Consider the following 23,433-nt stretch of genomic DNA (forward strand, 5'->3'; position numbering starts at 1 on the left):
AGCACAGAGGAATTTTTCTTCATTATCTTCAAAGTCCAACAATTTTTTTAGGACATGACTTGGAACTGATACTCTGGATCAATTTACCCAGCACACAAAAAGGTTTTTTAAAATGTGGATTTGAGTCTTCTCTTATTTTTAGAGAGCTTTCATTAACTCAACTTTAAATATTAGCTCTATTTTTTCTTAGAAACTCTAATGTTATGTATTTTCTATATTAATCATTTTATATTTCCTTTCACCGTATCTGTTTAATTTTCAGTCTCTTGGTTGTCTTCAAACCTTTTCTCTGTGTCCCTTATAATATTCAGTCAAATCTCTAGCATAGTTTTAAAAGATGATTTTTTTTATTGTCTCATTCTTTTCTTTCATTTCTTCCAGAGTTCAGTAAATTTACTTATTACATATTTCTCTTTTGGACCATTTGTTTTGGGGTTGAAGAGAATTTGGAATTGAGACGTCTTCCCTCTGCAAATGCTTGTTTTAAGAATATTGAAGTCAAGCACAGGTTTGTGCTATAGTTTTCTTTACCTCTGTAATTGAATGTTTGGCAGAGATTTTTCATCAGCTGAAATGTTTTGACTCTCACTTTGTTTTTCACTTTAAGTAACTTTCTATGGATATTGCCTGCCATCTTCTGTTCATTTTGGAGAGTATGATTTTTCCTTGACCACATGACAGATGTGCAAAGATAGGAGTAAGGGATTTAGTTGAATTTCTGGATTCCTTAGTTCAATAGTACCCAATTTTAACTAGGGTTTGTTCCCCCCACCCCACCCCCAGCAATGATTTTTTTTTTTTTTTTTTTTGGTGGTGGAGCAGATGATTTGTCTACTATCTTATTTTAATGTGATCCTTAATTTATACCATCTCTCTCTTCTTTTTTCATCCTAAGCTTTCATTGAAGAAGGCCCAGTGCCCCTTCCTAGGTTCCAGAAATTTTCCAGAAACTGCTTCTTTGGTCTTTCAAGTCCCTTTAGTCCAACAGGGCTCACATTTCTTCTCAGTATCCTGCTAGTCACAGTGTGGATCTTCGTGAGAATTATTGTCTGAGTTCTGCTGCCCCCTAGGTCCTGTTCTTTACTCCTCTAAACATAGTCCCATTTCACTGGCCAATTCTGTTTGGGCTCCACGGCTAGCTCTGCTGAATTTAAATGCAGACCTACCTACAAGCCATAATTTCACAGTATGCTGTTAAGGCAAAGGTGATGGCTTCATTTGCTCTTCTTATGGATCTGCATGGCTTTTCTGAAATAAGTATAGGGGCATTTGGATTTATAGAGTTCCCAGTTCCTTCTAAAACCAGAAGTCAACCTTTATTTATTACAAAATAATTTCTAGATTTACTGCATGAAGACATAATTTCACTGTTTCCATTTTTCAAAGTTTTCTTTGTGATCTAACATATAAATGACTTTTTCGAATGATCCAGGTATATGTGTGAAAACACATATTCTCTATTGGTGGATTTAGATTTTGACATAAATCTGTAGGATTCTATGAGTGATTTTTTCTGGTCCATTTACTCTGAACTATTTTGAAAGGGTGTGTTAAAATTCCCTATGAGCAGCCTACTGCTATTGCTCCTTATATCTCTTGCAATTTTTGACTTTATTAAAGCTTTTGACATGTTCTTTGTCAAATATTTGTAAAATATTTTTTGTGAACTGTAGTCTCTATTTATTATTTATATTCCCTTAAAAGAACACGATTATATATATATATATATATTTTTTTTTTGACAGGCAGAGTGGACAGTGAGAGAGAGAGACAGAGAGAAAGGTCTTCCTTTGCCGTTGGTTCACCCTCCAATGGCTGCCGCGGCCGGCGCGCTGCGGCCGGCGCACCGCACCGATCCGATGGCAGGAGCCAGGAGCCAGGTGCTTTTCCTGGTCTCCCATGGGGTGCAGGGCCCAAGCACCTGGGCCATCCTCCACTGCACTCCCTGGCCACACCAGAGAGCTGGCCTGGAAGAGGGGCAACCGGGACAGAATCCGGCGCCCCGACCGGGACTAGAACCCGGTGTGCCGGCGCCGCTAGGCGGAGGATTAGCCTAGTGAGCCGCGGCGCCGGCTATTTTTTTTTTTTTGACAGGCAGAGTGGACAGTGAGAGAGACAGAGAGAAAGGTCTTCCTTTGCCGTTGGTTCACCCTCCAATGGCTGCTGCGCCCGGCGCACTGTGCCCGGCGCACCACGCTGATCCAAAGGCAGGAGCCAGGTGCTTCTCCTGGTCTCCTATGGGGTGCAGGGCCCAAGCACTTGGGCCATCCTCCACTGCCCTCCCGGGCCACAGCAGAGAGCTGGCCTGGAAGAGGGGTAACCAAGACAGAATCCGGCGTCCCGACCAAGGCTAGAACCCGGTGTGCCGGCGCCACAGGCGGAGGATTAGCCTATTGAGCCACGGCGCCGGCCACGATTATATTTTCAATACATGACCTCTGTACCAACAAAAAATAAAACACAGTAATCTACAAAAGAAAAACACTGGTTTTCATTTGCAATGCATGACAAAATATTAAATTACCTAAATCAGAGATGAACTCTTAAAAACCACAACAAAGTATAGCCTTTAGGTTATAAATACTTTTTTTTTAAGATTTTATTTATTTATTTGAGAGGTAGAGTTACAGACAGTGAGAGAGAGAGAGAGAGAGAGAGAGAGAGAGAGAAAGGTCTTCCTTCTGTTGGTTCACTCCCCCAAATAGCCGCAATGGCCGGAACTGTGCCAATCCGAAGCCAGGAGCCAGGAGCTTCCTCCGGGTCTCCCATGCGGACGCAGGGGCCCAAGGACTTGGGCCATCTTCTACTGCTTTCCCAGGCCATAGCAGAGAGCTAGTCTGGAGGAGGAGCAACCAGGACTAGAACTGGAGCCCATAAGGGATGCTGGCGCCGCAGGCTGTGGATTAACCTTGTGCGCCACGGCGCCTGGCACTATAAATACTTTTCATCTCAATGCTATGTGGCCTAAATTATGCCCTGTCTGGTATCAAGATGAAGAATGATGCTTTTAAAAACATATGCACTGATCTGGTATATCTTTGTAATTTCCTTTATTGTTATTGATACTGACTGCTTTAAATTATTAATTCTTCATTATTCATATTTTTTTTGCAGTTGTGCCTTGTGTATATTGCAGCCAGAAACCCTTTTTTTGTTTTAAGTTGAGCATATTTACGTTGATGCACCTGTACAGAGAAAACAGACTGTTTATGCACTCATATACTTCTGAAGTAGAATGTGTGGCTGTTCTCACATTAAGCAATTCTACAACTCCATGGGCATCAACTGTGTATTCTCTAACTCATGTATGATACTTATTGAGCTGGAACAGACCTCACAAGTGAAGGGATCAGCCCCACAAGACTGCCCCTGCTTTAGATACCAGTTACAAGTTAGAGAATATAACTTGTACTTCTCACCAACTGGGTTCAAAGTGGAGATTCTACAGCTCACAAAACTTAGGGATGTATTTTACTTACCACCACCAGTTTTATATATATAAAGGGTACAATTCACAAACAGTCAATAGGAGAAATGCAGAGAGCAAGGAGGATGGGTAGAGAGAACATCCATTTCCACTTTCCCTATGGGCAGATTACCCTCCCAGTTCTTTGATGTGTAAATCAACTGGGAAGTTCTCTGAACCCCATTGTTGAGTGATTCTTAAAAATGTATTTATTGAGGGGCCAGCACTGTGGCATAGGGGGTAAAGTGGCCACCTGCAGTGCCGGCATCCCATATGGGCGCCGGTTGGAGTCCTGGCCACTCCACTTCTGATCCAGCTCTCTGCTGTGGCCTGGGAAAGCAGTAGAAGATGGCCAAAGTCCTTGGACCCCTTCACCCATGTGGGAAGACCTAGAGGAAGCTCCTGGCTCCTGGCTTCAGATTGGCGCAGTTCTAGCTGTTGCAGCCATTGGAGAGTGAACCAGCAGATGGAAGACCTCTCTCTGCCTCTCTCTCTCTCTGCCTGTCCCTCTCTCTGTGTGTAACTAAATATAGCAAATAAATAAATCTTTAAAAAAAAGAATGATTGGGCAAAGTTTATCAAAATAAAACACATTAATCTTTTTTTCTTTCTTTCTTTTTTTTTGGACAGGCAGAGTGGACAGTGAGAGAGAGAGACAGAGAGAAAGGTCTTCCTTTTTCCGTTGCTTCAACCTCCAATGGCTGCTGCGGCCGGCGCACTGGCCAGTGCACCGTGCTGATCCAAAGCCAGGAGCCAGGTGCTTCTCCTGGTCTCCCATGGGGTGCAGGGCCCAAGCACTTGGGCCATCCTCCACTGCACTCCTGGGCCACAGCACAGAGCTGGCCTGGAAGAGGGGTAACCGAGACAGAATCCGGCGTCCCGACCGGGACTAGAACCCGGTGTGCCGGCGCCGCAGGCGGAGGATTAGCCTATTGAGCCGCGGTGCCAGCCCAAAACACATTAATCTTTAAAACATTATTTATTGAGTGATATGTAGGGAACAGATTTCATGGATTTGGTATACTGTTTTATTAATATAACGATACTTCTCACCCTCTCTCCTCCATTTTTTTTCTCTTAATTTTTGTGAGGACATACTTTAAAATTATTTTAAAATCACAAGCTTAGTCCTCCACTGAATAAAGAATTCAACATGTAGTAAGGAGAAAGGCCACTGTTCCTCATGAGTATATACAAGGCTATAAGCAATAGTCAAATCTCCAGATGTCAGTTTCACTCATATACCTTACATGTTTTTTTGTATTCTATATACTAGGTACCACAAGTCACAAAAAAAATTTATTTGTCTTTTGGGACTGGTTTATTTCACCAAGCATAATGGTCTCCAACTGTATCCTTTTGTTTTGTTTTTTATAGATTTATTTATTTATTTGAAAGTCAGAGTTACACAGAAAGAGGAGAAGCAGAGAGAGAGAGGTCTTCCAACTGATGGTTCACTCCCCATTTGGCGGCAATGGCCGGAGCTGTGCAGATCTGAAGCCAGGAGCCAGGAGCATCTTCTGGGTCTCCCATACAGGTGTAGGGGCCCAAGGATTTGCGCCATCCTCTACTGCTTTCCCAGGCCATAGCAGAGAGCTGGATTGGAAGTGGAGCAGCTGAGTCTCAAACCGGCGGCCCATATGGGATGCCGGTGCTTCAGGACAGGACATTAACTCGCTGCGCCACAGCGCCGCTCTCTCCCCTCTTTTAAAGATCTATCCATTTGGTTTTATGGCTAAGTAGTATTCCATTGTGTACCTATACCACATTTTCTTCATCCAGTCATCAGTTGATGGACATTTGGGTTGATTCCATATCTTAGCTGTTGTGAATTGAACTGCTATAAATATGCAGGTACATACCTCTTACATATGCTGGTTTCATTTCTTTTAGGTAAATTCTCAAGAATCGGATGGCTGGGTATATGGTAGATCAATTTTTAGATTTCTGAGGAAATCTTGAAATTGCCTTTCATAAGGGTTATTCTAGTTTACATTCCCAATATCACTGTATTTTTCTCCACATCATCACCAGCATTTTTGATTTTTGGATGACAGCCATTCTGAGGTGAGGTAAAGCCTCACTGTGCAGGGACTGGCACTGTGGCATGGCAGGTAAAGCCACTGCCTACAGTGCCAGCATCCCATAAAGGTGCCGGTTCGAGTCCCAGCTACTCCACTTCCAATCCAGCTCTCTGCTATGGCCTGGGAAAGCACTGGAGGATGGCACAAGTCCTTGGGCCCCTGCACCGCATGAGAGACCTGGAAGAAGTTTCTGGCTCCTGACTTCAGATCAGCATAGATCCGGCAGATGCAGCCATCTGAGCAGTGCACCAGCAGATAGAAGACCTCTCTCTGTCTCTGTCTTTCAAATAAATAAATCTTAAAAAAAAAAAAAAAAAAAAAAAAAAAAAAAAAAAAAAAAAAAAAACAACTCATTGTGATTTTTAGTTACATTTCCTTGATGTCTAGTGATACTGAGCATCTTTTCATGTGTCTATTAGCCATTTGTAATTCATCTTTTGAAAATGCCTGTTCACATCCTGAAACCATTTCTGAACTGGATTGTTCATTTTGTTGTTGAGTTTCTTAACCTCCTTATATATTCTGGATATTAATCCTTTATAGATATACAGTTAGCAAATATTTTCTGCCATTCTGCCAGTTTCCTTTTCATTTTATTGAGTGTTTGTTACTTCTTACCTTCATGTAATTCCATTTGTCTCTTTTTGTTTTTTATTGCCTATGCTTCTGATGTCTTATCCAAGAAGTCTTTGCCTATGCCAGTATCTTGTAGTGTTTCCCCTAGCAATTTTACAGACTCAGGACCTAGGTTTAGATCCTCATTTTTTGTGTAGGGTATAAGGTAGGGGTGTCGCTTCATACTTGTGCATGTCAAGTTCCATTCTACCAATACCATTTGTTGAAGAGACTGTACTTTCTCCAGGGAGTGATTTTAGTTCATTTGTCAAAGATTAGTTGGCTGTAGATGTGTGGTTTAATTTCCAGGATTTCTAATCTGTTCCATTGGCCCATGTGTCTATTTTTGTGCCAGTACCAGGCCATTTTGATTATAACTGCCCTGTAATATGTCTTGAAATCTGCTATAGTGGTGCCCCTGGCTTTATTTTTATGGTTTAAGATTATTTTAGCTTTTCAGGATCTCTTGTGTTTCTATATGAATTTTAAGGTTGTTAGTTTCTAGATCTGAGAAGAATGTCCTTAGCATTTTGACTGAAATCACAATGAATCTGTAAGTTACTTTGGGTAGCATGAACATTTTAATTATGTTAATTCTTCCGATCCAGAAACATAGAAGATTTTTCCATTTGTGTGTGTGTGTTTCTTCTACTTCTTTCCTTAACACTTTGTAATTTTCATTATAGAGATATTTCATACCCTTGGTTAAATTTATCCCAAAGTATTTAAATTTTTGGTAGCTATTGTGAATTGAACTGATTTTTAGAACAGACATGGCATTGTTTGTCTATCCAAAGGCTACTGATTTTTGTGTGTTGATTTTATATCCTACAACTTTACCAACTATCTTATGAGTTCCAATAGTCTCAGTGGAGTATTTTGGTTCCCCTATGTACAGGATCATGTGATCTGAAAACAGGGATAGTTTGACTTCCTCCTTTCCAATTTGTATCCTTTTGATTTCTCTTTCTCTTTCTTGCCTAAAGACTCTGGCTGTAACTTCCAGAACTATACTGAATAGCAATGGTGACAGTGGTCTGGTTCCTTATCTTAGTAGAAATGCTTCCATCTTTTCCCCATTCAGTATGACACTGCCTGGGCATTTGTCATATATTGTCTTGACTGTCTTAGTTCTTTCTATATCCCATTTGCTTAAGGTTTTTATCATGAAAGCATGTTGTATTCTATCAAATGCTTTCTCTGCATCTATTCAGATAATCATATGGTTTTGATTCTCCAATTTTTTTTTTTTTTTTTTTTTTTTGACAGGCAGAGTGGACAGTGAGAGAGACAGAGAGAGAAAGGTCTTCCTTTTGCCGTTGGTTCACCCTCCAATGGCCGCCACTGCAGCCGGCGCACCGCGCTGATCCGATGGCAGGAGCCAGGATCCAGGTGCTTTTCCTGGTCTCCCATGGGGTGCAGGGCCCAAGCACCTGGGCCATCCTCCACTGCACTCCCTGGCCATAGCAGAGAGCTGGCCTGGAAGAGGGGCAACCGGGACAGAATCCGGCGCCCCGACCGGGACTAGAACCCGGTGTGCCGGCGCCGCAAGGTGGAGGATTAGCCTATTGAGCCACGGCGCCGGCCTTGATTCTCCAATTTGTTAACGAGATGTTCACGCTTGTTGATTTTTATATGTTGAACAATCCCTGCAAAAAGGGGTAAATCCCACTTTTTTAGTGTTTTCATAATGTAATATTTTACAGCTTAGTTTTATGTTCTTAGAATAACTTAGTATATAGTTATATTCCCTTTCCTCACACATTTATGCTTTTCTGAACTAAAAGGAAGTTCCTTTATTAAGTTTTTGACAGAAATAAACTCTGTAGAAAGGTTAATATAAGATTTATTCAGGGAAGAATGAGTGATGTAAGCCTATGAGACAAACCCCAACAAATTTTAATGAATATTGGGCAGTATTCCCAAGTTGTCAAGTTCTAGTGAGAATTTATGCAAATTTTCATTTATAATTACAGAGTGAACATGCATTGGCCTAGTCAGAAAAACTAGGTTTTAGGTCAAGCAGAGGTAAATTTCTCACAGGTTGGAGATTACTGTTTATAGAAGCATGATTGTCTCTCTCTGTCTCTTGATCTCTCTTCCTCTCTCTCCTATGCTCTCTTTTCCTTCTTTGTCCCTTCCCTCCCATCTGTTGGGTTTCCCCACCAATAAACCCTTTCAGACAGACAGACAGAAAGAAAGAAAACATGATTGTTTACAAATATCTTCAGACAGGGTATGCTGAAGGCTACTGATTAATTTTAAGAAAGACACTTCTGGGATTAAACAAGGAATGAATATATATATATATATATATATATATATATATATATATATATATATATAAAGAACAAAGGGTTGCTCAAGATTCTTCCAGATGACTGAGACAGACAGTACCTGCTTATCACCCAAGTCAAACTGACCTGCTGGATAAGATTAATAGCTCTGTGCAAACATTCCACAGATCGATCTTAGTAAATATTTCTCTTGAATGCTTTGCATGATTTTCCACAGCAGTTTGTTCTCCTACTGTATGAATTATAAATTAATTTTTAAAAATAAAAAAAATTTAATTGAAAGAATTCATTTTTCCAGTTGACTTCTGTATTTTTCCTCAATTGGGTGATCACAAATATAACTGCTATAAATATCTACAGAAAGGCTAATACGGTTTATTTCATTAGGGAAGAAGTATACAGTAGCCATTGGGTACATTCAAATTAAAACCACAATGAGGTATTACTCCATACATCATATGATGGCTAAGATTTAAAATAATAATAATAATAAAAAAAAAAGACCTGATAATACCAACTGCTGGCAAAGATGAGAAGCTATTGGAGGTCTCAAATTTTACTGGTAAATTTCTATCTAGGAGTGGGATTTCTAGGGCATATAAGATCATTTTAAATTTTATTATAATAAACTATCTTCCAAAATGGCTGTACTATTTGCATTCCTACCAACAAGCTTGAGATTTCTCCTTGCTTTGCATATTTTTCTTTTTCTTTTCTTTTCCTTTTTTTTTTTTTTTTTTTTTTTTTGCCATTCTGAGAGGTTGTGTAGAAGTACCTCATTGGGGTTGTAATTTTCATTTTCCCAGTTACCATTCTACATGTTTAACAGAAAATGGTGGCCATTTCCCTGTCATTAAATGCCCATGTCACTAAGTACACTCTTTTTAAAAGGGTGAAAAAGTAGTCTATCATGATACATGTGTTATAATTCCTAACACCACTGGATATTATTTCCAATTTTTTACAACTACAAAACTACACTGTGAACACAGTCTTTGAGTCCATCTCCATTTCCTTATGAGATTCCTAGGAAATGGGAAAAGAACATATTTTTTGTCGATGGATTCTGACAAATTATTTTCTAGAAAAGTTGTACAAATTGAGATTCCCATAAACATGATTAAGGATCTTTATCTCACTACTCAATAATATATTATTACCTTGGAAAGGTTTAAAAATTTTTACTGTCAATATTTCTTTAATAACAAGTTAATTTTTTTTCATATAAGTCATCTTGCTTTGGTGATCATAACTTTATGTCCTTTGTTCATTTTCTATATGTTAATGCTTTCATTTGTTGATTTGTATGAGGTAACCACATTTCTCAAAGGCAGAGATCAAACCTTATATGTGAAGCAGGTAGGCCTACCTTTGACCTCCTCACTCAATTATTTATTTGAAACACACTTCAAATGAGCAAACATTTGCCAATTGTTAATGCACAAAAATACTTCATGGGACAGGTATTTAGCCTGATGGTTACGATATCATTTAAGATGCCCATGTTCCGTACCAGAAGTTTGGTACCCAACTCTGGTTCCTGTCAATGCAGACCTTGGGATATAACAGGTAATGGCTTAAATGACTGGGTTCCTGTCACCCATGTGAGAGACTTGGATTGAGTTCCCAGCTCCAGTTTTGGCAAGGCCAATCCCCAGGCAATTTCAGGCATCTGAGGAATCAGCCAGTGAATGGGAGCTCTCTTGATCTCTCTCAAATAAATAAATGAATAAGGGGCCGCTGCTGTGGCATAGCGGTAAAGCTGCTGCCCACAGTACTGACAACACATATGGGCACCAGTTCAAGTCCCAGTTGCTCCACTTCCAATCTAGTTCTCTGCTATGGCCTGGGAAAACAGTAGAAGATGGCCCAAGTTCTTGGGCCTCTGCACCCGTATGGGAGACCCAGAAGAAGCTCCTGGCTCCTGGCTTCGGATTGGCTCAGCTCCAGTGTTGCTGCCTCTCCTTCTCTCTCTGTGTGTAACTCTGGCTTTCAAATACATACATAAATAAATGAATAATAAGTAATACCTCAGTAGACTCAGGAATGTATCTTGCCTTCCACAATGGGCTTATTTTGTTTTTCAGAAGAGACTACTTGTGATAGAATGGAATCTATCTATATTTCAAACAGGAAGTGGTTGAGCTAGATGTCAATTACTTTCCAAAACAATGTAATTTTTGTCAGTGGAAACCACTATTATAGAGAGAAATGCAAAGTACAATGTAGGTGGTAGGTCTACAAGTAACAATATAGGCCATAAGCACAGTATGTAAGCGGCACAAGCAACCCTGCCTTACTCCCTCCCCAGCATAAGTGTCAAGATCTTATGGAACCACCAAAAGTTCTTGAAATCAGGTAATGAAGTTGTTACTTAAAAGGCAGGAGTGAGAAAGGGAAGGGAGGGTGGGAAGTATCATTATGTTTTTAAAACTATATGAAATACATGATATTTGTTCCCTTTATATAAATAAATTTTTAAAAATTTGTGACAGTATAACAGTAAATTAAAAAAATTAAGATAGCGAGCCGGCGCCGTAGCTCAATAGGCTAATCCTCCACCTTGTGGCGCCGGCACACCGGGTTCTAGTCCCGGTCGGGGTGCCGGATTCTGTCCCGGTTGCCCCTCTTCCAGGCCAGCTCTCTGCTATGGCCAGGGAGTGCAGTGGAGGATGGCCCAGGTGCTTGGGCCCTGCACCCCATGGGAGACCAGGAAAAGCACCTGGATCCTGGCTCCTGCCATCGGATCAGCGCGGTGCGCCGGCTGCAGCGGCGGCCATTGGAGGGTGAACCAACGGCAAAAGGAAGACCTTTCTCTCTCTGTCTCTCTCTCTCACTGTCCACTCTGCCTGTCAAAAAAAAAAAAAAAAAAAAATTAAGATAGCAGGTGGGCATTTGTCTGAGTTACTAAAATGCCACTTGGGGTGCCCACATCCCATGCCTGAATGCCTGAATTCAAGTCTTGAGTCTGTCTCCAATTGCAGATTCCTGCTAATGTGCATTCTGGGATGCAGCCAGTAATAGCTCTAGGAGTTGGGTCCCTGCTGTTCAAGTGGGAAACCTGGCTGGCTTTTCTGGCTCCTGGCTTTGGCCTCACCCAACCCAGGCTGTTGCAGGCATCTGGGGAATGAATAAGCAGATGAGAGAGCTCTGTCTTTGCCTTTCAAATAAATTAAATGAATATATTTTTAAAATCAAGCTAAGAAGTCAATTCTACTCCTACTACTACTTGCAAATATTGTGTTCCTTGCCATAATAGCTTTAACCCTTCAACGGCAGAATGTGAAGCAGGCATCTTGGTCCACAAGATGGAGGTGCATGATTAGGGTGGCAGAGCAACAGGACAGGGGCATCAGCCCCAACCAATTGTGTGCAGCACAGCTACCAGATCCACTCACACTTTTACACAAGAAAAAAGTAAACTTTTCTTTTAATGACTATAATTTTTTTTTTAGCTTCTCCAACAAAGTTGCCAAATCTATATCTTAACTAACATAAATTCCAAGCTGAAGGGAATGGACTTTGTCAATAATTTAATGGCACATAAAATGTTGTCTTTAAGGGAAAGAAAAAGAGTAGCTAAATTAGGGCAGTGGCAGTGAGTAGGAAGGTGAAGAGGAAAGCCGTTCTGGCGACTGAAGCTATAGATTTTCACTTGGGCAAAAGAGAGAGGTAAGAATCTGAAGTTTTAAATCTGAGCCACAGAGAAGATGGCTACATCATTAATTAAGACAACAAATATACAAGAGGGAAGAACTGTCTACAAAAGGAGTAGATCAGGTCCCAAAAAGGCCAACTAAAAGTATGCAAAGTGCTCAAGAGAGCAGAATTTGACATACATGTAGAAGCTTTTTGTATTAAAAATGATAGTTTAAGCAGCAGAACAAATAAGATTATAAACAGAGAAGTCACAGGAGGTTTACCTAGAAAAGGATCCCACAATCCTTAAAAAAAAGTCAAATTACATATATACATACATATGTGTACACACACACACACACACACACATAAAACTTCCTTCTGAATGTTCCCATATACCACATTGGCAGTAATGAATGGAAATCCCCATTATTCAGGCATTTAATCAATTTTGCTGATAAACAACATAAACTGTGGTGGTCATTTTGATCTGGATACTGTTGTAAATCTTTTTTATTTTCAGTTACACTGTTTAATTTAACCTCATAATTGGTCATATTGGTTAAAGACCAGAAAGGCGATGGTGAGATGCACTAGATTAATAAGGAAAATAGAGAATCTAGTCCTCCAGGTCGTGAAAGTGACCAGCTGTTAAACTGGTTCCTTAGGTAAATGTTTCCAACCTCTTAATCCAATAGAAACTATTCAAATAATAATTAATCTTTTTTTTTCAAAATATTACAAATAATTTCTTAGCCAAGGAAGTAAATAATGTGCTTCATGGCTGTCTGTCAGGACCTGGAAGCCGCTTCTCCTTCCGCCTGGGCATGGTGTCCGCAGAGGATCAGTTTGCCGTCATGTCGGCTGCTCTTGCAGCTCTGGCCGCTTCCTACGGTTCGGGTTCGGGGTCCGAATCTGACTCGGACAGTGAAGGCGGCCGATGTCTGCTGCCAGCCGCCGAGTCTCTCATGCATCTGACTAAATCGCCTTCGGCCAAGCCCTCGCTGGCAGTGGCGGTGGACTCGGCTCCAGAGGTGGCAGTTAAGGAAGATTTGGAGACTGGTGTTCACCTTGACCCTGCTGTCAAAGAAGTTCAGTATAATCCTACATATGAGACAATGTTTGCTCCTGAGTTTGGACCAGAAAATCCCTTTAGAACTCAGCAAATGGCTGCCCCAGAAATATGCTTTCTGGATATGGTGAACCAGCTAACATCAATGACTTCATGTTTGAACAGCAGAGAAGAACTTGTGCCACATATGGTTATGCACTGGATCCTTCATTAGATAACCAAGTATCTGCCAAATATATTGGTTCTGTAGAAGAAGCTGAAAAAAATCAAGGTTTAACTGTGTTTGAAACTGGTCAGAAGAAAACAGAAAAGAGGAAAAAGTTCAAAGAAAATGATGCATCTAATATTGATGGTTTCTTGGGACCATGGGCAAAATATGTGGATGAAAAAGATGTAGCCAAAGCTTCAGAAGAAGAACAAAAAGAGCTGGATGAAATCACAGCAAAGAGGCAGAAAAAAGGCAAACTGGAAGATGAGAAACCTGGGGAGGAGAAGACAATCTTACATGTTGGCCGGCGCCGCGGCTCACTAGGCTAATCCTCCGCCTAGCGGCGCCGGCACACCGGGTTCTAGTCCCGGTCGGGGCGCCGGATTCTGTCCCGGTTGCCCCTCTTCCAGGCCAGCCCTCTGCTGTGGCCAGGGAGTGCAGTGGAGGATGGCCCAGGTGCTTGGGCCCTGCACCCCATGGGAGACCAGGAAAAGCACCTGGATCCTGGCTCCTGCCATCGGATCAGCGCGGTGCGCCGGCCACATCGCGCTGGCCACGGCGGCCATTGGAGGGTGAACCAACGGCAAAGGAAGACCTTTCTCTCTGTCTCTCTCTCTCTCACTGTCCACTCTGCCTGTCAAAAAAAAAATAAATAAATAAATCTTACATGTTAAAGAAATGTATGACTATCAAGGCAGGTGCTACCTTCACATACCTCAGGATGTTGGTGTAAATCTACGGTCAAGTGTGCCACCTGAGAAGTGTTATCTTCCCAAAAAACAGATTCACATATGGTCTGGACACACCAAGGGCGTCAGTGCAGTCAGACTGTTTCCTCTCTCTGGCCATTTGTTGCTGTCTTGCTCCATGGACTGTAAAATTAAGTTGTGGGAGGTTTATGGAGACCGCTGCTGTCTGAGAACATTTATTGGTCACAGTAAAGCCGAAGGGACATCTGCTTCAACACCGCAGGAACACAGTTTCGTAGTGCAGCCTATGACAGACACCTGAAGCTCTGGGACACTGAGACAGGACAGTGTATATCAAGATTTACAAACCGAAAAGTGCCCTACTGTGTCAAATTCAATCCTGATGAAGACAAGCAAAATCTCTTTGTGCCTGGGATGTCTGATAAAAAGATTGTGCAATGGGACATTCGAAGTGGAGAAATTGTGCAGGAATATGATCGGCATTTGGGAGCTGTCAATACCATTGTTTTTGTTGATGAAAACAGGAGATTTGTTAGTACATCTGATGATAAGAGCCTAAGAGTTTGGGAATGGGACATCCCTGTGGATTTCAAGTATATAGCAGAACCCAGTATGCACTCAATGCCTGCAGTGACTTTGTCTCCAAATGGGAAATGGCTAGCATGCCAATCAATGGACAACCAAATCTTAATTTTTGGAGCCCAGAACAGATTTAGATTAAATAAGAAAAAAATTTTTAAGGGCCACATGGTAGCAGGTTATGCTTGTCAGGTGGACTTTTCACCAGACATGAGCTATGTGATTTCAGGAGATGGAAATGGAAAATTAAACATTTGGGACTGGAAGACCACAAAACTCTATAGTCAGTTTAAAGCTCATGATAAAGTGTGTATAGGCGCAGTGTGGCACCCTCAAGAAACATCTAAAGTCATAACGTGCAGCTGGGTGGTCTGATTAAACTGTGGGATTAGGAGATTAAGCCTTAAACTATCTAGGATCATTTTTGATCCAATGTCATATTTAACTACTTTTTTTTTTTTTTTTGACAGGCAGAGTGGACAGTGAGAGAGAGACAGAGAGAAAGGTCTTCCTTTGCCATTGGTTCACCCTCCAATGGCCGCTGCGGCCGGCGCACCGCGCTGATCCGATGGCAGGAGCCAGGTACTTTCCTGGTCTCCCATGGAGTGCAGGGCCCAAGCACTTGGGCCATCCTCCACTGCACTCCCGGGCCACAGCAGAGAGCTGGCCTGGAAGAGGGGCAACCGGGACAGAATCCGGCGCCCCGACCGGGACTAGAACCCGGTGTGCCGGCGCTGCAAGGTGGAGGATTAGCCTAGTGAGCCATGGCGCCGGCCAACTACTTATTTTATTATATGTGTTGGATGACAACCTGATTTACAGATAATATCTTCCTTACATGGCCTTATGGAATTGACCCATTACTTGAAAAAAAAATTTGCTAAGTCAGACTCATAAAATTCATTGACAGCTTCATTTTGTTCTATACAAATATTATTTATGCAGAGAATGGCCATTGATTTTGCATCTGACAAATAGTTCTTGTTGGCAGGAAGTTTTGAGTTTCTGTTCATGTCATACTGAAGGGATCCCTTTGGGGTCAAGAAAGAATCCCTAGTGGATTCGGCATTATAGAGGAGATAATGTAGTTAGTAACTCAGAAAGGTACTGTATATGTACATCTTCAACCAAAAGTGCAGTTAAAAAAACCAGGGATAATGTAATTTAATATAAATCTGATATAAGAATTAAATCACACATAATTACTGTTCATATTATTTTCAGTGGGTCAAGTTCCAGTCTTTTGGCTTGAGTTCCACTATTTTTGATGACATATGTTATATATATTTTTAATTGTAAATCAGTAACATCCTTTGACTGCAACATTCCTCTGGTTATTAAACAATATGAAATAAAAATCAGTCCAGAGTTCTTTCCTTGACTTCCTTCCTGATCAGTGTAGATAGATCTATTATATTTTATCAGAGAATTATATTGTTTTAGAAGATGGAACTGGAGAGACAGAGCCAAGACTCTGAGTTTTATTTATATGCATGGACAGTAAGGAGCTTTCAGAATCAGGATCTACTAGGTCATTGCTTCACAGATGTTACTACTGAAATCTTCCTCACAGGAGAAAAGAGTATGAGGGCAAAGTCCACATGTCAACTTGTCATTTCTTAGAAGTCATATGTTTTATCTTTAAAATTATTCTGATTTTGCTTGTAGATATATATGACTTTTTTTTAAGATTAGAAAAATTGTAAGCATCTTCCCAAATCTTTGAAAGAAATTGACACTCCAAGAGGATGGCCAAGCCTCCAAGTTGGAGGAGCAAGTGACCATGGTGAAAATAGCTTAAACACTTGAGATTATGAAATCCATATAGCCTCATGAATATGGGGGCTAACAGCACTTTAGTTTGACAAGCCCTGTCTCCTGTTCTATTACAAATCTACAATGGGCATTTAAGTGGTTTGAAATACTTCAGAATCATGCTATAAAAGATTGTTCAGTCGCTGCTCAGAATGCTGGCATGGTGTTCAAATGATGTTGAGTGTTGAAAACCTGAAAAGAAGATTAAGGGCTGAGTCCTATGCTGTCATAACAGGCATGTTCCTTGCCTGAAGACAGCTTCCAGTTTTACAAATCAAAGTTTAAAAGGCCTGGCATATATGACCACTACCTGTAGACACAAATAAATTTCAAGGAAGAAAATAGAAAAAAGCCATGAACGTGGAGAAGATGCATTTTTGGACATACAGGCACTCAAAGAAACACAAACACACTGCCCACCTACTACCAGGAAAAGTGGGAAGTTTCTAGAGAAGGAAAGATTCAGACGAGACCTTTCCTTTAGTTCCAACCACTGGTTTTAAGAAATGTGAATTAGCCGGCGCCGTGGCTCAATAGGCTAATCCTCCACCTTGCGGCGCCGGCACACCGGGTTCTAGTCCCGGTCGGGGCACCGGATTCTGTCCCGGTAGCCCCTCTTCCAGGCCAGCTCTCTGCTATGGCCAGGGAGTGCAGTGGAGGATGGCCCAGGTGCTTGGGCCCTGCACCCCATGGGAGACCAGGAAAAGCACCTGGCTCCTGGCTCCTGCCAGGATCAGCGCGGTGCGCCGGCTGCAGCGGCGGCCATTGGAGGGTGAACCAACGGCAAAGGAAGACCTTTCTCTCTCTGTCTCTCTCTCACTGTCCACTCTGCCTGTCAAAAAAAAAAAAAAAAAAAAAAAAAAAGAAATGTGAATTACTGAAATGCGATGGGACAAAAAAAAACTACTATATTTAAACTGTCTTGTTTGCCAACAGTATTGTACGTTACAAGTCATAATTTCTAAACCTGAAGTTATCTTATTGTGTTTTTGACTGTTTCTAAACTAACTGTATATAAAAGTTACCTCCTTTTTTAAAAAAGATCATATTTTTTAAATAAAGCATTTTTGTAGAAAAAAATAAGGAAAATAGAAATATTTCTGCAAATTCATCTCAAAATATTTCTGCAAGTTAACATATAATGTGATCAAGATTCTTACAAAGCACAGCAAGATGTTTCTGGTACTTCAAAAATAATTTTAAAAAGAAAATTATTATATGTAGTTTGGCTTTTCAGTTACTTAAGAGAAAAAAATCCATCACTTTTATTTTTTTAAAGATTTATTTTATTTATTTGAAAGAGTTACAGAGAGAGGTAGAGCCAGAGAGAGAGAAAGAGGTATTCCACCCACTGGTTCACTCCCCTAGAGGGCCTTAACAGCCAAAGCTGAGCTGATACAAAGCCAGGAGCCAGGAGTTTCCTCTGGGCCTCCAATGTGTGTGCAGGGACCTATGCACTTGGGCCATCTTCTACTGCCTTCTCAGGCCATAGCAGGTAGCTGTATCAGAAGTGGAGCAGCCGGGACTTGAACTGGCGCCCACATGGGATGCTGGCGCCACAGGCCAGGGCTTTAATCTGCTGCGCCACAGCACTGACCCCCATCCATCAGTTTTTAAATGTAGTTTTTTTAAAGAGGTGTTTACAATCACCATAAAGTCTTCATTCATAAAATCATCTAGATTAAATGTTTTATAGTACAAAATTAACAAATTTCAAACAGGTTCTGTGTAGTTTTTATGCTGAATTATATAAATAGGTTTCAATTTACATATTTTTACAAACCACTCTAGTCCTTAAAGTGTTATCACATCTTTTTTCTTTTGTCATTCAATAATGTGGAAAAAAAGCTAAATTTGTATATAGTATCAGACTGCACTGGAAAATAATCTTTTATCTTTTTCTTACTTTATTTGAAATGCAGAGACAGAAAAGATCTTCCACCTTCTAGTTTACTCTCCATACTCCCACAACAGTCCACAGCTGGGCCAGGCCAAAGTCAGGAGCCAAGAACTCAATCTGGGTTTTCTACATGAGTGGCAGCCCAACTACTTGAGCCATCACTGGCTGCCTCTCTGGTGCACATCAGCAAGAAGCTGTAAGTGGAAGTCAAGCTTGGAACCCAAACCAAGTGATATGGATGTAGGTGTTTCAGCCACTATGCATAACGCCTGGTCTAGAAAATAATCTGTAACACTGCAATCTGAGTGAAAAAAAAATCACCAACACACCAACCTAAACAGAAGTCACTATGCATTTGCTCCCCATGAAGGACCTCTGTCCTTAATGAGTAGTACTATGAGAATTAACCGCAAAACTTGTTCTCAAATGGTTCTTTATATGTTGCGTGTGTTGTTTTTGGGTGCAAACTGCTGAAATCTTTACTTAGTATAGAGTTGTATACAAAGCTAATTAAAAATGAATCTTGGGGCCGGTGCTATGGTGCAGTGGGTTAATGCCGTGGCTTGAAGTGCCAGCATCCCATAGGGGCGCCAGTTCAAGACCTGGCTGCTCCACTTCGAATCCAGCTCTCTGCTATGGCCTGGGAAAGCAGTAGAAGATGGCTCAAGTCCTTGGGTCTCCACCATGTGGGAGACCCAGAAGCTCCTGGCTCCTGGCTTCAGATAGGCACAGCTCTGGCCGTCGCGACCAAATAGGGAGTGAACCAGCGGATGGAAGACCTCTCTCTCTCTCTGCCTCTCCTTTTCTCTGTGTGTAAATCTGAGTTTCAAGTAAATAAATAAATTAAAAAAAAAAAAAGAAATCTATGGGACTGTATTCCTCAAAGAGAAATCTGAATTTTTAATAATTACCAATTTAAAACTACAGAACATATTTGTGCAATTTAGTAAAGCTGCAGTGTTTTGACTTTAAGTCATATTGAAAGAGAAATCCAAAGAGCAATAAAGATTTTTCAGCAGAAGAGACCTAAAGCCTTTAGGTTATGTTTGGTGTTCATTTATTGAGATTTTATGTGCTTGGGGCTGCCACCTGTGGTGCCTGCATCACATATGGGTACCAGTTCTAGTCTCAGCTGCTCCACTTCTCATCCAGCTCCCTGCTAATGGCCTGGGAAAGCAGTGGAAAATGGCCCAAGTGCTTGGGCCCCTGCACCCTCGTGGGAGACCTGGAAGAAGCTCCTGGCTCCTGGCATCAGATCAGCCTAGCTCTAGCAGTTGAGGCCATCTGGGGAGTGAACCAGTGTATGGAAGATTTCTCTGTCTCTCTCTTTGCCTCTCCTTCTCTGTCACTCTTTCAAGTAAATAAATAAATCTTTAATAAATAAATAAGAGATTTTACGTACTTTAAGGAACACAATGGCAAAGACAGCATTATGGCTTTAGGGCTTGCCTAAGTTTCCTCTATAATACGGTCTTCCTAAGGCCAGTGCTGTGACGTAGTTGCTAAGCCTCCACCTGCAGCACTGGTATCCTATATCCTGGTTCAAGTTCCAACTGCTCCTCTTCTGATCCAGCTCTCTGCTTATGGCCTAGGAAATCAGTGGAACATAGTTCAAGTGTTTGGGCCCTTCCACACACAAGGGAAACCAGGATGAAGCTCCTGGCTCCTGGCTTCGGATCAGCTCAGCTCTGGCTGTTGCAGCCATTCTGGGGAGTGAACCAACGGATGGAAGACCTTTCTCCTTGTCTCTCCCTCTCTATCTATAATTCTACCTCTCAAATAAATAATAAATTAATAAATAAGGTCTTCGTAAACAGACTTCTTGCCCAAAAAAACCAGATTATGAGCCTAACCTTAATATTATTTGTATGTAAACACTGAAAGCAACAAATTAGTCCAAATACAAAGTCAAGTTTTCCAGAAAGTGGGTTAAAAATTATTTTTCAGTTAGGCTAAAAAACAGACCATATCTGTATCTTCCATTATTGCATTGTTTCATTTATTCACCAGTAATTACATTGTCTAATACATGCTCAGCACTTCTATAGGGGAACGAGATACAAATGTGAGGACAAACTTCCCCTTAAGAGCCTGCAATACATTCAAAAGCAACACCTACTGAGGCAGACATCGTGCTGCAGTGGGTTCAGCCTCCTTCTGGGACACCAGCATCCCATGGAAGAATGCCTGTCCAAGTCCCAGCCACTCTCTGTCTTTATTTATTTATTTATTTATTTAATGAATGAATTTTTACATAGATACAACTTTAGGAATGCAGTGGTTCTTTCCCCCATGCCCCCCACCCCACTCCCATCCCACCACCCATTCCCTCTCCTATCTCCTTCTTCATTATGGATCATTTTTAGTATGTCTTTATATACAGAGGACCAACTCTATGTTAATCATAGATTTCAACAATTTGCCACCATGCCCACACACAACATATAGAGTACAATTTGGAGAGAGAATTTGCAGTCGATTCTCAATTGCAATTCAATATGTAACAGAGTTAATTATATGTATTTTAAAGCAACTGGAAAAAGATCCCAGTTAAAAACAAGGGAGGGAATAAGAGATGGAGGAGGTAGCTAAGAAATAATCATGGGGCTCCAAACCCATAAGAATCGGTGGTATAAACACCACTGTCACTGTTAGAATGATCATATTAAATGTTAAAGGCTCCCCCACCCCGCTCCCTTAAAAAATGTTAAAGGCAACAGATAGACTGGTCTAAATTTAAAAGGGATGACATAAATAACATCAAGTACCTGGTAAAAATAATAGAATTAAAAAAGGAAGGGCCAACACGGGAAGCAGTCCACACAGCAGACTCCTAGAATGACTTTCGCAGTACATAACCCTCTGACCTCAGAATCAACCCATAAGGCTGCCTGGTCGGGCTGAAAGGCCTGCAAGAGCATCTCAGGCATGGAAAGACAAGACTCTGGGGAAAAAAAAATCCTACACGGAGGATCTCTGTGAGACCTCAGAGGAAAGGAAGGGTCATCAAAGAAGGAGACGCTCTTCTCTGACGGGAGAAGAGAACATCCTCTTTGCTTATGGCCATGTCCAAATACCGATGGAGTCTATGATCACAAAAGGCCTCCATAGCCCTGGCAGCCCACAACAAGAGCCACTCTCCTTCTGATTCAGTATTCCTGCTAATGCATTCTGGGAAGCAGCAGGTGATGGCTCAAGTGCTTGGGCTCCTGCCACCCATGTGGGAGACCTGGATTGAGTTCCAGGATCCTGGCTCCAGCCTAAACCCAACCCTGGTTGTCACAGGCATTCCAGGAATGAATCTGCGGATGAAGTACACTCTGTCTTCCCTGCCCAGGTAAATGAATATTTTAAAAAGAGAAAGGGGGGGGGGGGTGAGTATCTACTGAAACCTGCCTGAAGTGTCTGGGCAAAGCTATTAATCCTATTCATCAAGTTGATTTGACTTGGGTGATATGCACATAAGGTCTGTTTCATATCAGCCATCTGAAACAACTTTATATAAATCCTTTGTTCTGTAGCTACACATTCCTTATCTAGTCCCAGAAATGTCCTTTCAATTAATCAGCAGCCTTCTATTTAGCATACTGTATCAAAGATGTTTGTAAACAATGTTATAAAAACAGTAAGCCCCAGTGATGGAACAAAGACATAAGCCTCAGCCATTCTTGCTCATTGCCCAAAAGACAAACATTGGAAGTATTCCTTGCCCTTCAATCTCATTTGGGTCTCACACTCTATAACCTTCATACTGGACCCTGCATTCTTTTCCAGGTTCCCAAGGCCTCACCCAGTTCCAGGAATTTACCTAGGCCTGCTGCCCCCTACCCCCACCTCCACCCCTAGCCCTCCCATAATATAAAAAGGACTGGCCCCTGGAGGCTGGGGCCTTCTGCCATGTGTTCAGTCAATGTGCACGTGGGCAGTTGGTCACCCACAGCTGCAAATTTATTTTCTCTGAATAAATTCGGTCTGGCTATAAATTCGTACACTGTTTCCTCTCTATTCTGCGCCTCTTTCCCTAACATCCAGCCTGTGAGAAATTTGCCTCCACTTACCTAGAGTCTACTAGTTTGGGTCAAGCCAATGTAGGGTCACTGTTTTATGATAAATCAATATTTCCTGTCATGGGATACATATATTCTGATTAGAAGTTGACCACTTTGGAATACTTCCCAAGACTCATTAAAAGTTGTTGGGGAACAGCTGTTTGGTGTGGTGGTTAAGATGTCACTTAGGATGCTTGTGTTAGGAAAATGGCACCGTTTTATCTATGGTGTGATCTACACCCTGACACCATCCTAGGCTCTAGCCGCGCAGCCATTGCTGGAAGCCAGGTGGCCACAAGGCCCAACCACCAGTGTCAAGCTCCACCCCCATCCTGATGGTATTCGATGCTCCTGCTTCCCTGCCCGCCCTCTGGTAAAGTTTTAAAAGGATCTGTTCCTGAACTCTCTCAGCTCTCTCTCTACTTTTCTCATCTCTTCTCTCCTCGATCTCTCTGCTCTCCTCTCCTCTCCCCCTCTCATCTCTCTGCTCTCTCTTTTCTCTCGTCACTAGCTCCTCTCGTCTCTCTCTCTTACACTCTCCTTCTCTTTTTCCTTCTTTGCCCCTTCCTTCCAGCCTGCTGGGTTTCCCCAATAAACTCTTTCCCTTACTCTGGTGTCTGGTGTGTTTTGTAACGATCTTAGAGCTTGCATCCCCTATCAGACTGCCTGGGTTCAAGTCCCAGCTCCAAATTCCAGCTTCCTGCTAATGCAAATCCTGGGAGATAGCTCTAGTACTTGGGTCCCTGCCACCCACATGGGAGACTTAAGATTTGAGTTCGTGGCTTTCATCTTTGGCCTGGCTCAGCCCTGGTTGTTTGTAGGCACTTGGGAAATGAACATGCAAATGGAAAAATCTGTCTTTCTATAAAAAACTAAGGCAATGATTTCCTGTCTTCCTGGGCCTGTGTCACTCATATATTCTGCCCTGAATAAGTTGTGTATTATTTTACAGAGTCTGTTATTTCTATCAACAAGTATTTTACCAATGAGCTCCTATCA

General features: G+C 41.6%; 2 protein-coding genes across 28 annotated transcripts in view; one reads left to right on the forward strand and one right to left on the reverse strand.

Moving 5' to 3' along the window:
* The window catches only part of CAB39L (calcium binding protein 39 like), a 122,121-nt gene that overhangs the window by 96,697 nt on the left and 1,991 nt on the right, over positions 1–23,433 (reverse strand). For 6 of the 27 annotated variants that reach the window (XM_070048889.1, XM_070048871.1, XM_070048888.1 and 3 more), the window contains exon 1: positions 14,097–14,236. The exons of 20 other annotated variants lie outside the window; for them this stretch is intronic. The gene's annotated coding sequence lies outside the window, so the exon portion shown is untranslated. Of the gene's footprint in view, positions 1–1,166; positions 1,250–14,096; positions 14,237–23,433 lie in introns of those variants that run through there. One more of the 27 variants, XM_070048863.1, reaches the window with a different exon arrangement.
* On the forward strand, positions 9,198–15,062 carry LOC100358728 (pre-mRNA-processing factor 17-like). Its single transcript, XM_008273841.4, is given in 5 exon segments — positions 9,198–13,271; positions 13,274–13,678; positions 14,049–14,324; positions 14,327–15,034; positions 15,037–15,062. Coding segments are annotated over 5 exon segments (1,758 nt in total). The 5' UTR covers positions 9,198–12,928.

The sequence above is a fragment of the Oryctolagus cuniculus genome, chromosome 9 (genome assembly GCF_964237555.1).
Source record: "Oryctolagus cuniculus chromosome 9, mOryCun1.1, whole genome shotgun sequence".
NCBI classification, from domain to species: domain Eukaryota; kingdom Metazoa; phylum Chordata; class Mammalia; order Lagomorpha; family Leporidae; genus Oryctolagus; species Oryctolagus cuniculus.